The sequence below is a fragment of the Aptenodytes forsteri genome, unplaced genomic scaffold (genome assembly GCF_000699145.1).
Source record: "Aptenodytes forsteri isolate BGI_AS27 unplaced genomic scaffold, ASM69914v1 Scaffold62, whole genome shotgun sequence".
NCBI classification, from domain to species: domain Eukaryota; kingdom Metazoa; phylum Chordata; class Aves; order Sphenisciformes; family Spheniscidae; genus Aptenodytes; species Aptenodytes forsteri.
Window position 1 is genome coordinate 2,641,382 of NW_008794595.1, and position 16,102 is coordinate 2,657,483.

Below are 16,102 nucleotides of genomic sequence, written 5' to 3' on the forward strand. Positions count from 1 at the left end.
AAATGCCAAAAGCATACTTCTGGTTGAAAAAGTGATAAACTAGCAGGAAACAGTCTTGCCCAGTCAGCTTTTTCCCTGAAATGAAAGACAAGCATCTTGTAAAAGGTCTGCTCAGAGTTCCAATGAAGTCAAATTGCAAAATAGGCTCTCACTGACTCCAGCGTTAAAATAGTGTGCTCACTTAAGGGGTTGTTCAAGGAAAGAGAGGGTACTCTGCTATCAAATTGAAATTTGGATATTCTTGGACTTGATAAGCCTGTAGCTCTTCAGAAGCAGGCTAACGTAGACAAATATTTTTCTTATTGCCTCCTTACCAAGATGAACTTCTGCTGCTGGCTTTGCTGTGAAATATTCAAAAGTGACACTGAATACTGTGTTTCTGTTTATGTTTAAGAGAAGCTGAATTTTCCAAGCTAAATTAAATATTTAATAGAAGTTGAAGTTAGCAAGCTAAATTAAATTTTTTCAATTTATTCAAGAAAGCAAGTTTATTGGGTAAAGTGTACAAACCTAATAGGATGAGATAAGTTAAAACAGTGTAGGTTTAAGGGTAAATATGGCACCATGATTAATAACATATAAAGCTGTATAGTCATTATCTTTAAAACATGATGGCAATGCTAGTGCCAAGTCATATTCAGCATCACAATATGCTTTCTACAGGTGGTGTCTTAATCCAATGCAAGGTCATGTTGCCATCAAAGATGCCTGTGCAATCATCTGTGCTCCAGTTGTGTGTGCCCACCACGTCTTTCTCATTAGCACTGGCAGTTAAGCAATCTCAGAGCTGTTGGATCTGCTTGCACAGCTGCTTGAAAATCAGCTCATCAAAAAAAACCCCCAAAACCAAAAAGAAAATAGGTTAGCATTTAGCTGAATCAGTAAGCTGACCTGACTCTCTATTTGGCCCAAATATCAGACCCGGGTGGTACCAGAAATATGCACGTGGTGACAGTGGGAAGGTAGGACTACCCTCTCCTCAGAAGCACAGGCTTAAAAAAGCTTAAGCTAATCATTGAACTGGACCTTGGCATTACAAGTTTGTCTGGGGTAACAAGGTCTGGCTGGTTCTAACTGTGCTGCCTTTCCACCACCTTGCACTTTAGGAAACCCTTCCAACCTGTGCAAACTGGGCTTAAAAAACAGAGCAGATGAACTGACAGTTCTCTGTTGGCAGTGCTTTCTATCTGCTTTCTGCAGGTGTAAATAACTCCACCAGGTGTTAAGCAGAAAGCCCAAGGGCTGGATTCATTTTTCTTCCTTAAGATTGCTTTGTACTACTGTAGTAAAAACGAATATGATCATAGCAAAAAACTGCAGGTCATGACAGTATCTAGCTCAGCATTAGCTTCTTGATGCTACCAGAGTGCAGAACTTTAAATTTTCATTTATATCTACAGATATCTAAGGTGTTCATTTAGTCTTTGCTTTATTTTATTTCCACCTGCCTAAATCAAATGAATTTCATATTAAACACCAGATTTCTATTAGGAATCAAATTAACAGGCTGGAATAGCTACCAACACAAGATTTTGCTACTTACTGTAGCAGAGAGTTGTATACACTTCACTGAAAATCTTAAGCCATTGCTTTAAGAGTTTCTATGTCACAAAGCAAATTCCCCACCACCCTACTTGACAGTAAGCAAAAAAATCAGTGCTTGAAAAATTAAGGAAGAAGAAAATTAAGATTTTCAACAATATAACATGAAACTCTTTTGTGGAACAGAAAGGGCATTGATCTATTAGTGTGGGCAAACACCTAATGAGTAGTGGTGTGTCTTTTACTTTGCCACTGTAAAGGAACCAAATGGGGGCAGTGCAATCAAAATTAACTGTTTACTGTGTGTAAATGACATGTCAAGTCCAGATACACAACTGGCTGTTTGATATGAGCAATCAAATACACAGCAGTTCAGAATTATTAGTCTTGCTCTTGTTGGGAAAACAGCTATTTTTTTCTCATCAGAAAGCAATTATATACTTGATAATTAATCGAGCAATTAAAATCCTTTCGAAGACAAATCCTTCGCTAAGCTAAGACTTAGACCATCTTTCCTTTCCATGTTCACTAGACATCTGCAGTTTCTGTCCTTTTTCACTGTATAGCAGGATCCTGTCTCTCTATTTTGCCTGTTCCTCTTCATACAGTGTGCAGTCCAAAGGAACAATGTGGGTGAGGTCCAAAAATCTCCATTTACTCTGTAAATACTCAGTGTGTAGTGTGCAAGGCCACGCAACAGATAAACACCATTGCTTTGACTGAGTTCTGGTGGCTCTGAAACAGAGGACACAGTCAAGGTCACTAGATGTTTCACAAGCTGTGAAAGGGATACCCCTCAATTCCTATCGCTGCAGACATATTGCTTTAGTTTGAATAAGAGGAGAGCTGTATTTAAAATCATAAAGTAATACTAGTCTAACAGAACCTCCAGAAGTCATCTAGCCCAAAGCAGGGCCAACTTTAAGGTTACATCAGGTTGTCTGAAGTCTTGTCCAGTCTAATTTTAAGTATCTCCAAAGATGGTGGTGATACCACAGACTCTTTGGGCAACCGCTTCCAGTGCTTGACCACTCTTACTGTGAAGAATTGTCTGTTCTTTCCCAGAGATTCAGTTCAGGAAAAAGAGGGGATTACACCAAGCTTAGAGCTGAAGAAGAGGGGTAGCATGTGTCCTAGGCAGATGTTGGAGGGGCAAGTGGCACCAGAGGCACGGAGAAGATGGCTTCCAGAGCTGTGAGGTCTTTTAGGTCACATGCTGGGTGGTAACAGTGGGAGCACTAGTGCTGTGCAGGGCTGGAGGATGATGTCTGGATCCATGAGTAATAGAGTGATGCAGAGCTGGTAGTTTTTGCTTCTATTCTTTTGAAGGTGAAGATCTATTTGAGGCCACTTCATCTCGTGGTCAAGATGGTATTCAAGCACTCCTATAGCTCACACTGTGATGAGGGCTGTGTAAAGAGTTTGCATAGCCAATTGCAACCTTTTTAAAATCCCTTGTAAACTTGGGTTGACTGTCAGAAAAAGGCCGTTTACAGTATCTTCCCTAGCCTGGGAGAGATTACTGGGGATTAGTGATCCTGCAGAGCCACCCAAAGTGTGATGTGGCTTGCCACATTGCTCTGGGGAGCCGTATCGCTTGCTTACGGTCAGACTTCAGGCTCTCCAACACAGCACCGGTTGTTGCAGCCATTCATTCCTGACACTGTGCTGCAGCAGCAGCGTTATAGGCCTGAGGGTCTCTGCTTGTTGGCTGCTTGGTTTTTACCACCAATAATAATTCGGCCCTATTAACAAACATGCTCTCTGTACTACATTGTTGCCTTAGGCCACAACCAGAAGTTGGGACTGCCTTGTGCTACATTTTCTCTGTGTGCATCACAAATCCATATGCTACTTATTCAGGGGATCAGTTTTAGTCCTGCTGCTTTAACTGAGCTGTGCAGGGCAGTACTGATCTTATACTTTTAAATCTGGTGATGTGTAAAGAAGTAGAACCCCATTTTTGTCAAGTTTTTTGGATCCAGTTCCTAACTGAGAGGGCCTGTTGATTTCAGTGGAGTCGTGCAAGTGATTAATCTGCTTTTTGTGTACAGTAAGTCCTGTCCTGTAGACAAATGAAAACATATTAAAGGGCAGTGTTCACCATCTTACCAAGACACTTCCAGAGGGGATGGGAGTTGCTTTGTAAGGAGGTCAAGAAACCAAGTAACACAACAAAGAAACATTCTTTTTTTCCCTTAAATGTTTGCAGAAAAGAGGATAGGGGCTCTTTTAGGCATGCCAGGCTGAAAATCTCCATTTTAAGAAGCTGTTTTTTCCTCTAGAAAAAACTGTTGAAAAATCTGTTTAAAGCCTCGTCTTTTGCAGCACAATCAGCTACTGCCTGTGGCATCACTTCCAAACCAGTTTTCTTTTCCCCATAAATAATCAAGTCCATTTTGTTTGAAGTATTTTAAATCCTGTGCTAAGGCACTCGTCTCATGCACACATTTAAACATGCACACACAGGAATACGCGGGGAGATTTTTTTTCTCCAAGGCCAAGACAGGGAAATGGTGGAGGCCAAGTCTGAAGTCTCTTGCTGTCAGTGATGGAGATTCAAAGGTTACTGGATAAGCTCTGACCCTCTGTGTGAACATCTTAGATCAGCTGAGAATGTGTCAAGGTCTATAATGTTACTTTAAAACCTCTGTGGATTAGGAAAACCATTCCCACGGCTTACGTTGCCCCTTGGGCAAACATTGTCATCTGAAAATGGGATAACTTATGGGACACTACAAGTCTAGCGGCTCTAGGCTATTTCCTTCTGACAGCGCAGTTTGGTCCTCGTGGGGTATTAGATGATTGCTTTGATTTCATTCCTAGCTTCACCTTCATCACCAGTCTTTGCAAAATAAGAAAATGAGACGGATCAGTTTTGTTGTACTTATCTGTTGGTGCCCCCATAATTCTAGAAGATAGAGTTAATTTTGGCAGAAGACATACTCTTTTCCAGCAGTTGCACCCCACTGATGAAACATGGATTTCCATTAAGCCTGAGCAGAAATAAATAAGAGAGAAAAAAAGATGTAATTCTGCTAAAAGTTTTGATATTTTTTTCCCAGTAGTTAGCATGGGAGAAACAGAAATGGGCAATCCTGATACAATAATGATTACAAACATAGCCCAGCACTGAACTTCAGGTCAAGTAGGATTACAGAAATGAAGGAAAAAGCAAGTAGGCTAAGAAACATAGAACAAAATATACCAACTAAAATTATACCTAAGTTGGAAAAAGCCTTTGTGTATGAGCTCGTTTGTAAAACTGATGCACTACCCATCTCAGGCAAACTGCTGATTATTTTTTTCAGTTCCAAATTCTCCCACTTACCCTGGGAGAAAATGTTTGTTGGAACTTGCTGTATTTCTACCAGACTTTTAATTACCCTACTGGGACGCTATTTACAGCCAGCATTTTAGGGCGAGTCTTGGAGGTGCAGTTCCCATTAACATTAATGATGTGTACATGCTGTGAAGATAACTATAATCCCTTTGCAGATTAAACACTTGGTGCTGTCAAACCTTTTCCTAATGCTGTAAATCTGAAAGCATTCAAAATGGGGGTAGGGCTTTTTTTTTTTTTTTTCATATGAGTGATTGCAGTATTTTTGATTGCTTTGGATGAACAAAAAGATCTCTCCAAGACTGATGTTGTCTGCCAGAAAGCATAGTTATGAATGGGTGGCCTAGTTAGTGTAGGTATTCAGGATCTTTAAAAGTCACACCAAAAAATCTCTACAGTATATTCTTTTTGGAGCTAATGTAGTTGAAATGTATATAAAAAGTTAAATTTTAATTCTTCAGTTTAACTTAAATCCACTGTCAGATTGCTGGCAGCCCATTCTGCGCAGATATACATTCAGTGCAGCAAGAGGACGGTTCTGTGAGTTTCTGAAAGTCACACCAAAAAATCTCTACAGTATATTCTTTTTGGAGCTAATGTAGTTGAAATGTATAAAAAGTTACAAATTTTAATTCTTCAGTTTAACTTAAATCCACTGTCAGATTGCTGGCAGCCCATTCTGCATTGATATACATTCAGTGCAGCAAGAGGACGGTTCTGTGAGTTTCACGAGTTGTGGATAAAACCAGAATGTGATCCCATGAGAAAAGTAATTGCTCTCTTTTCTGAAATATAAGCTTCTCCATGCACTAAGTGCAGTGTATCTAGTTTTGCTCTCCATGGATACGTTATATCTCTAGCTGAACACAAAACTGATGTAAAGAATTTCAACATCAAATTTGTAGACATGCTGTGCTGGTCTACAATCAAATTAATGTGCAGATAATTGCACGAGGAATTGATAAACATGTTTCAGACAGAGAGGCCTAACTGCGGGTATCCTCTGCCCGGGAGACCTCTGCTTTGTAACTAAGCCAATATGGGAATCCAGAGAGAGACAGAAATACAGCTGAAGTACTCACATCTTCAAGCTAGATAGCAAAACAAGGCATTTAAGAGAAAGATATAAACAAATCAAGACACAATGTAGCCCTAAAAATAATTCTCTCTTTAATATTATGCAGTTACACACATAATACATAGATTTAAACGCAGAGATATTGACATAATTTCAGGCCCATGGATAAATGGGTTTCCTGGGTGGGAAAAGCTCTCTCACTTGTTGGCACTGGTTGATGAGATGGCTGTTCTGGTTCATCTGCTACAGGCAAAGCTGAGCTGGCTCCTGTTGAGTTCAGGGCTTATCTGCCTTTGCCACCCATCCACCCCAACAATGTAAAGCCCAGCCACATTTATTGCTTCTTTCTTCTTCCAACCATGCAGTGGTAGTAAATTGTTAATTAATTCTTAAGGGAAATCTAAAGGTTTAGCTCATTAAAATGGCCCCAAAATACCTTGTAGTTATTCAGGGAGATTATCTGGCCTACCCAAAGCCTTATGGAAACCTGCTTGGGAATGGAAAGCAAATGTTCTGGGAGAGTCTAGGAGTTAGTTACTACCATCTTAGAATCCATCTGAAGTACCCTTGAAGGAAATGAAGTGTCACCTATTCGCATCCAAATTACAATCTGCAGTTGTGTGATATTAAGAACAAAAGTTTTAAAAATGGCACAATAGTAAATGTGTGTTGGGGAGAATTTGGCTCAGGCTGCATAAGCTGTTTGGGCTCTTTAGCACTGTTCAACACTTTATGAACCTTCTGTACACTTTGGGTAATCTCCATTTTAGGTGACAAAGATGTGCCCAGGCTGCATGTACACCAGGCCAGGCTTGGTGCTGTTACTACTGAAGTAGCAGTAAAAAGAGATGCATCCATCCTGTGTCCAGAGTCTGAACCGGAGGCAAACTCAACACCTCAGCAGAAAAGATTATTTCTCACTGCTTGTCCCCAGTTGTTGTTCTCACTCCTTCACTGCTTGCAGCTGCCGTCTGGGAAGAAAGCTCTTACAAATCTTTTTAATATTTGAGAATGTCTTTTGAAAAAGGGGGAGGAAATGCAGGTATTACACATCAGGAGGAACACCAGGAAGAAACCCAAATTAATTCAGGGCCATTTTATGAAGTGCAGAGCACTCCGAAAATTTCCAAGTACATGAAGTAGGCGAAACACGGAAGGGCAGATCTCCATCTAAAATAGCATATTTCCACGTAAATCACGTGGAGTGATGCCAGCTGAGACTGGGGATTGACCTCTTCTTTAAAGTTTATATTATTTATCTTTAAAACAATACACAGGTTTTGTAAGTGGAACCGCAAAGCACTCAAGAATATTTACATTGCAGCAGGAGGGCCTTTTGATTCTGTGATCCCCGCTCCTGCCTGCACTTCTGGTTAGTGTTTCGATAAATAAGGAAGTATCTGTTACTGGTAGCCCAAAAAAGGAAGCGCGTAATAGTCCTCCCAGTGGGGTAAGTGCTAAGAAAACACCAGCGCACTCCCAGGCCCTTCACATGCACTCCTCTGCGAGTCCGGGAGAGGCCACTTACCTCCGCAAGGAAAACCTTGAAAGCTGGAGATGGGGGTATACCAGGTGATAAGTCATCCAGGGTCTCTGCGGAAAATTTCTGCCAATTCAGCTGGCTGCCTCTGCCCACCTGTCACAAACCCGTCACGTGCTGCAAGTGCAGTGAGTGCAAAGGGCCGGTGGGCAGCGCCTGGCCACGCCGCAGGCAGAAGCAGCAAAGTGGAGATGGTGGTAGGAGGGAGAAGCAAGTCATGTTTGGTGGGTGATGCAGTCCTGAGGACACCTGAAGAGAATCTCCTGAGAGAAGCCTTGAAGGTCATGGTGGCAATGGAGGGATCTTCCTAGACTGGATCCTCCACTTGATGTAAGCCTGCAAGGTTAACTAGTTTCTTGGCCTTATATGAGAAGGCTCATTTTCTACCACATGCATGTATTGTGGTTCTGTGGTAGCTTAGTCAAAGGATATTGCTATCAAGACATATTTGAACACAAGAAGACAGTGGTAACAACTGGACTAACTGCATACTTCTGAGCTTCCCTCCCTGCGGAGGTACCTACACATCCCTTGAGGACCTTCAGGTCCTGACGCTGGTACTTGCAGGTAGAAGAATATACTCAGATCCCGTGGTTTTGAAAGGCCAGAGTGGGCCATGGTGGGCCTAAAGCAGACCCTCCAACCAAACCAAGCACTGGGGCTCATCCCCTCACCCTCTCTTCTCTTTGTCATCCAGCCCTGTCCCACTCCGGCTGAAGGTCACTAGTGGATTACAGCAGGTTTGGTAGTTACGCTGCTGGCACGATCCAGGGGTGGGAGGCTGAAAACACGGCTGAACACCCATGAAAACATGGCTATTTGGATTACTGTAGGATCCGGTGACTTCTCCATTATTTCCAGTCTCTAAACCAATGCCTGATTTCTTCCTGAAAGCGATTCTCTGCTTCAGTCGTTATCAGCTTGTGACCTGTGTGGCTCTTCTATGGGCTGCTTCTAAGATGATTAAGAAAAGTAAATTTTTGTATGCTAGATATTGTGAGTTTTCTGCAGAGGTCTAACCTGAAAAATGTTGAAAATGTCTGCTACTTTAAAGCAGAGCTACCTTAACTGTAAGTCATCTGCCTCTGCATGGGAATTATCTGGTGAAGTGTTAAAAGCCTGCATTGCACAGATGACAGATGACTGGAGATAATACTTCTTTCTCTCTGAAATACTTGGTTTCTTTTACTGAAAATAGTATCAGGACACATTTCATATACGCAGCTAGGACTGATCCTAGACTTGACGTCTTGCTTTTCTGGTTGCCATAGCGTTGGATAAACTTCCACAGGTGTGTTTAACAACATGAGTAATATTTGTCTCTTTTTTTTTTTTTTTTAAAGGGGAAAAGGGTGCACTTTGGAGTGGCTTTTTTTTTTTTTTTTAAACAGAAAGTGTGCACATTGCAGTGGCTTATTTTGGTAGATTTTGGGGGGTCTTTTCTGGTAAACTTATACGCTTCTTTTTATTTAGGCAAGATCAAAGAATGCGGTAGTACCTGGCATACAGAAGGCACTCGGTTCTTTGGGAGAGCTCTTCGTTTCTGGTGGATTCCTCCACGGGTTCCCATTATGGGTACTACTTCCACACAGATATGCTCTCCCCTGGTAATGGAGCCCTCATCGCATTAGAGGAATTTAATGGTTGACTAGAGTAGAGTCATAGTGTGGGACTGGGCTTTGGGCAGCCATGAAGAAAAGGATCAAGACTCTGAGCTTGATTTGAAATTCTGCAGGAAACTGATATGACAGGGCTCCATGTCTTGCCTCTCAGCTGAGACTGTTACATACGGAAAAGCTTTTTCTATTTCCTTCAGACTGAATTAGGGCTCACAAAATCTTGCTGTACCTTTACCTGCATGGTGCACGCACATGTGTGTACACACAAGGGTAGAACTCAGGGTAGTGTACGGTCTGCCTACAATGCAGGGACTCTAAGATCTCTTAGAATTGATTAGATGAGTTACAAAGAGGTGCCTTATCAAAAATGACATTTGCTTAAGTCCATCATCTGACTGAAAAGCTTTGTTCGTTGTTCTGCTCTTAAACAGCAAGATATGCATGGAATTTGGATGGACAAAATAATTCAGAATATTCTAGATGCTGCAGATGCTAGCTGTGTGTGGTTCAGAATATTTCTCTGCAGCCTGAGAGCCAAAATCTGCCCTGTACACTGACACAATTACACTCACTTACGTGAAGTGACATGGCTGTAACTAATTGGACTAAGCATGCAAACTTTCACTGCACATAGCCAAAGACAAGCTCTGGCTCCAGATGTTTTTCTCTGAATACATTTTCATGGTACCTGGCTTCATTTTAGCCAGAACAATACATTTTTGTCTACAGACACTAAAAATAGTTAATGTACTAATTAAAAAACCCCCAAGCTGTGACAGAAAACAACAAAGGCAAGGAAATGGGAAAGCATTTTTACATAGCCAGCAGCTTCCCTGGCACCATTTCTAGCTATGAAGAGGGTTATTAGCAAGCCCAGAATTATATAAACAGTTTTGTCTGCCAGCCAGTGTACACCAGAATCATCATTTACTTTCAAATTATTCAAGTCAGCAAAATCCACCTTTTCATCAGACCAGTGAAAAGATTGGCAGAAGTTTTTAAAAGTGGGATTATGATCAGAAAAATGACTCTCCTTCTCAACAGTTCAGTGCCCTTATTTCATAAACTCATTGTTATTCCTGCTTTCTTCATTGACAAAAAAAGCGTGTTTATTCCTGCTAGCAGAACGCGCTCATCCGCTGCAGGAGGGGGAGCTGCATTCTTCTCTGCAAAATGCACCATCATCAAGATCATCCACTATCTCCAAGATGCTGAATCTTTGCTACTGGATGTGATAACTGAGAAAGAAATAAACAGATTGAGTTCTGGACTATGCTGATACTGGTTATAGTTGAAAACAGCAGGGAAAATCTGATCCGGAGTTAATGAGAAATAAACAGTCTTAGCCACTTTTTGCATGAATTTAAATAACAAATTGAGGACAAGCTATTAATCTCTTCAGCTTTATATCCTGATGAAAAAGGAGCTGACTGAGCCTAAATCAGGGCTAATGTTTGCTCTAGATCTGGCAGAACAGTGAGGATGCTCTGAGGCTGGGGGAGGAGGGGGTGGGGGGGGGGGGTGGCTAGATCTGGCAGAACAGTGAGGATGCTCTGAGGCTGTGCAAGGAGGGGCTGGTGGCTGCAATGTGCAGCTGAGAGTGAGGGAGCTGCATCTCAGGGAGCCCTTGGGCACACCAGGAGGCCCCGGTTCAGTAAATCCTCCAGGATTGCATAACTTGGAACAAGTGAACAATCCTACAGTGGGGTTACTATGTGCCTCGGGTTATGCAAGTGCTTAAGTGTTTTGCTGGATAGGGGCTCTAATCTCTCAATATCGTTTTCTCCTATCTTTAAAGTGGTAATAATGATTCCTCCATCAGGAAGGGAAGTAATTGATTTAGTCATGATTACAGAAAAGAAGGGGTCTGTAACTACCAAACAAAATAACCCAAAAGCAGGAGAAACAGGGAAGTATGTGGAATAATATCATGGGATGCTAATTTTTAAGAGGCAGTTCTGTTTTGGAAAGTGCTTATGTTAAACTGCGACCTTCTCTTACTCTGGCTAATCATGTGCATTTAAGAAGCAAAACTACCTGGTAAACTCTGCAGGAAGATAGCTAACAGGAGTCAAGTGGATTGTGTTCCTCACACATCAGGAATAGATGCCTTCACATCTGAGCAAAGCCTTCGAAAGCACGAGTGTCCTATCTGGCCTGAAGAACCAGGACAGGTTGTCTGAATAACAGGCTGACTTTCCAGGACCGGGAGTTAGGAAACTCATCGCTTTGTGCATCACTGGTTATGCTGCAAATGCTCTTCTTCAAACACAGCCAGCTACTCGGCATGCTCCCTTGTGAGTGATCCCTGGGGAATATTGTTCTCAACATCGCTAAGACAAATGGAAATTGGAATGACATCATGATGACACTTCTAGATTATAATAGCATTTAGAATTAAGACAAAATAAGAACTAATATGAGAAAATGTACTTATGACTGCAATACTATTATTCCATAAGCCATAGGCTGTTTATTCAAACAGAAGATGTAGCTGTAGCCTGGTAGAGTAAGGGGAATGTTCTACCACGTGCGCTAGCCAAGCCAGTCTCATCGTTAATTGCTGCTGGTGGAGGCAGTCCTGCTGCCCTCTGCCCGCCCTGCCCTGGGCTACTTCCCTGTCCTCCTGCTGGCTCAGGCCCTACATTTCAGTTCAGCTCCCCGAACCTGTAAAAAGAGAAACTCAGGGAAAAAAACAGGAAAGGGATGTTTTCCAGCCCTGATTCACTTAGGTTGGGCATACAGATTTGCCTGACATTTTCCTGCGTGGCAGCTCAACAGCAGCTCTGTGTTCATCTCAGTACTTGGACATTTCTTCAGTAACTTACAGGGAGGGGGAAGGCCTTTAAAAATCAGCTAAAAATATCCTGATAGATAGCTCTGCTATATTCCCACTAACCTCTAGAATTAAGCAATTTCATGCATCATTACCAACCCCAACCACAATCAATGGTTGTAATTGAGACGCAACAAGCCAATGTGTCTCCCACGGCAGGGTTGCACCCGAAAGGACTGCTAGGGCAAAGCGGGTGGAAGGGGAAGGCTGTTTGCACAGCAAATGGCCTCTCTCAAATATAGCCAGGTACTCAGCATGCTCTTTTACGAGCGATTTGATGTAGAACAGCTCAAGCTAGTCATTGAAACAGTGTTGTGCTTTCTGTATAACAACACAGGCTACGAAGCTATAGAAACCTTCTTTTATGTATCATCTACTGTGTTCTTACACAGGCTGATCATTAGTGAAGACAAATTAGTCCTCACTTTTCTTACATACAAAATGTTGCTATTGCTTTAAGCTGTCAGCTACACTAGCAAACACCATGATTTGCTTATTCACTTTAGCAGGGATTATTTCTTATCAGGAGAAAGTCTACTTTTTCAGAACAAGGGGAACAAGGGCTTCTTATGACAAACTCAAGTTGTAGCTGGCTGTGGTGCTCCCAGGAAGCGTGATCCCGTGTAACAGGATGAAGACAGCCTGCAGCCTTTGTAGTCACATCAGTCACCGTGTTGTCTCAATGTAAAATGTAAGCAGGTTGCTTTCGGAAGGGTATTTCTGTAAAATAAATAGAGCTGTGTGCAAACACGGGTCTAAAAGAAAAAGAAATGCCCTGCAGGATCTTTGAAGTCTTCTCATTTTGTTGCCATCGGATTAACCTCCTAGCAGCAAAGAAAAATGAGCTCTATTTGTGCAAGTTAGGACCTTCCAGAGAGTTTGCTCGTGAGGAGGTGTGGGCATGTGGAATGCTGCGGGCTGACAGATAATGTATTTGAAAAAGACTTTGAAGTTGAGCTGAATAGTCCTTATATCAGGTCCTCAAAGTAACTGCGGCTGTAAGTTAAACTTGAAAAATAGAAGAGAGGTATTTTACTATCAAACATATATTTTGTTCCCATACTGAAGCTTTTGCCAGTTGCAGGTGTTTCCAGTCTTCTGCCTAATATTATTGGTAGACACACACCGTAGGAATGGACAGAGTAAGAGTTTGGCTCTGCTTTACATGCTTTATATAGAGAGAGCATAAATAGCCATGGTAAATAATAGAGTTGGTAAGTATGGTAAATAATAGAGACTTCTTCTCTTTCTAATTTACTGTTGGAGCTCATTTAGCTCAGTTTTGTCTTTGTGATATTATAAACCAAGGAGAACTCCATGTAAGGCAACAGGGACAGTTTGGTTGGAAATAAGAAGACAATGGAACGAGACTCATTGGAACCATTTACATATTGGAGAAATTAGTTGAAAAACATTCTCTGTTTCTTTTCCCCTCTTACCATATAATACTGCAGTTATGTTCTGGTTTGGGAATTTGAGTTTTGAGTACCCAAAGCTAAAATAGGGCAGAAATGGCAGAAAAGTACAAAAATGGCTGGCAACTTGAGCTAGACCATGGTTTTCAAAATCTCAGAGCCAGCAGCAATACCTGTTTTTGAGAGGACTACAATACAGTCCTGAGACTTCTCACCTCTGGGATTAAGAAATAGTATTTCGACACCGAGGGCACGTGTGGAACAGATGACTGATGACTTCTGTTCCATGCAATGCTCCTCCTTGGCTTACGAGGAAGACAGAGCAAGGGCTCTGCCCATTCCCTAAGCTTACCTACACATCCCTTTTACATCAGCCTTGCCCAAAACTGCTTTTCCTTGTAAAGTTATCTGCATGACAAAAAGATAACCAATAGCAGGGCATGAGCAACACCTACTTTCTGTGGGCCATCTCACGTCAAACTAGAAAGAAATCTCTGCCTATTTTGCTGGAATTGCCTGTAAGGGTTTCAATGCTGCTTCATTGCCCGAAAACACATCACTGTGCTTCTTTGTCCTTCTTACACACAAGTTACCTGCTGCTACTCCTAATAGCGAGGAACGAAACAAAAAGGAAAAAACCCAAAGTATTTGCTGGAACAAACTGGGTGAGCTTGTTCTCTCCTTTAATTAAGATTCTTTTTTCTGGTTGTTATGAAGAATCTGCTTTACTGCATCTAGTAGAAATTTTAACATTTTTCATTTGTATTCTGTTTTCTTTTACTAGACCATTGCAGACATAGTTTCTTGTTTTTCTGTAAACATATCCACTAAGAGAAAGCCACTCTTTAATCTGTTCCAAACTCGTCCAAGTTTTACTGACTTACCCCTTAAGCATAAGTCATCCGCACACGATGTATCTACTTATAAAGGTAGTTTCTACATTAATTTGCTAATATTTTGCCTTTCAGGTGAACCACAGGAATCCAATAAAGGAAAGGAAAACATAAAGAGGCATTCCTGCTCTCACACTGCCTTTTACCAAGGCAGGCTGCAAGTCTTGCTCTCCTCTCACCCACTGCAGGAACTCCCCCAATGTTCGCTATTCTCGGGTTCAAGTTTTAGGCTGGCAACATGCCAGTGAGTTCATTAATGGCACGCTGGATAACAGCGCAGACACAATCCTCTGGGATTTAAACAACATTTTAACAGCAACATTGTGATTGCTAGAAGAAATTAAACTCTGGCTGGCCCGAGCTGTCTCAGGGGGTCCAAGTACCCACATGTAGCAGATAATATAATAGACTGTTACCTCCCATCTGTAGGCAGCTTTGGGAGACCAGATGTCTCTTGCCTTAGTAGCTAACTATCTGCAAACTGAAGTGTGCAAAGCTAACATATTTTTGCAGTCACCTCACTGCTTACTTTGGGGATTTGATTTTTGGCTAAAATGATCAGGTCTCATTAATCCTGAAAACCTCCTAGGACTGGAGATAACTGAAAACCAGAATCCAAATCTTCATGGTTTAGGAAGTTACTTGGGGATCCATCCCGCTTTCCTCGTGCACCTGCAAGTACAGCTTCCTTTGTTTGTTCTGGAAACAGAGCTTTAAAAAAAAAAAAAAAAAAAGAAAGAAAGAAAATGAAAACCATAACACAAGCAAATGCTCCTGGCTGTGTGGGATGTTCCCTGAAATGAGAAAACGCCTGTACCAATAAACCATGTCCAGTGGCCCCAGGCCATCCCCACTCACTGGGCTGTGTGGAGGTGGATGGGGACGCTCTGGGACATCTGTGCGGGTCACTGCTATGTGGGTCACGGCTGTACAGGGCATGGCTGTGCAGTTCACAGCTGTGTGGGTCACTGTTGTGCAGGGCACCGCTGGGTGGGACATTGCTGTGCAGATCAGTCCTGTGAGGGCCACTGCTGTGCAGGACATGGCTGTGTGAGACTGCTGTGCAGGACGTTGTTCTGTGGCTCACCATGGCGTGATATACCACTGTGCAGGACATCGCTGTGTGGGAGGGACATCACTGTGCGGGACATTGCTGTGGGGGTCATCACCATGTGGGACGTGAGGGACATCACTGTGGGAGACACTGCTGTGGGGGACATCGCGGGTCACCACTGTGTGGGTCCCTGCAATGTGGAACACTACTGTGTAGGCTATGGCTGTGTGGGACGTGGTTGTGTGGGTCACTGCTGTGCGGGACTTCATTGGATGGTACATGGCTGTGTGGGACATGGCAGTGCAGGACATCCCTGTACAGGACATCACTGAGAGGGTCATGGCTGGGCAGGACATCACTGTGTGGGACATTGCCGTGTGGGACGTTGCTGTGTGGGTCACTGCTGTGCGGGACATTCTTGTACGGGACATTACTGTGTGGGACATCACTGTGTCAGACGTGACTGTGTGGGTCACTGATGTGAGGGACATCCCTGTACAGGACATTGCTGCGCGGGTCATGGCTGTGCGGGACATCAGTGTGTGGGACATCGCTGTGTTGGACATGGCCTGTGTGGGTCACTTCTGTGCTGGACATCCCTGTACAGCACATCACTGTGCGGGACATCATTGAGTGGGTCACTGCCATGCGGATCCCGTGAGGAACATCCCCGTGTGGAACAACACCGCCTCGCAGGACACCCCCGGAGGCGCGCATCCCCCCCTCACCTCCCGTTCCCCCCACACCCCGAACCTTCGCCGCAGCAGCTTTAGCGCTGCCGG

General features: G+C 42.8%; 1 protein-coding gene across 1 annotated transcript in view; it reads left to right on the forward strand.

The window, feature by feature from the left end:
* Positions 1–15,539: 15,539 nt before the first annotated feature.
* Positions 15,540–16,102, forward strand: part of SBSPON (somatomedin B and thrombospondin type 1 domain containing) — an 11,640-nt gene continuing 11,077 nt past the window's right edge. Inside the window, 1 exon segment of the mRNA XM_019470300.1 lies at positions 15,540–15,893. Coding sequence (XP_019325845.1) covers positions 15,540–15,893 — 354 coding nt within the window.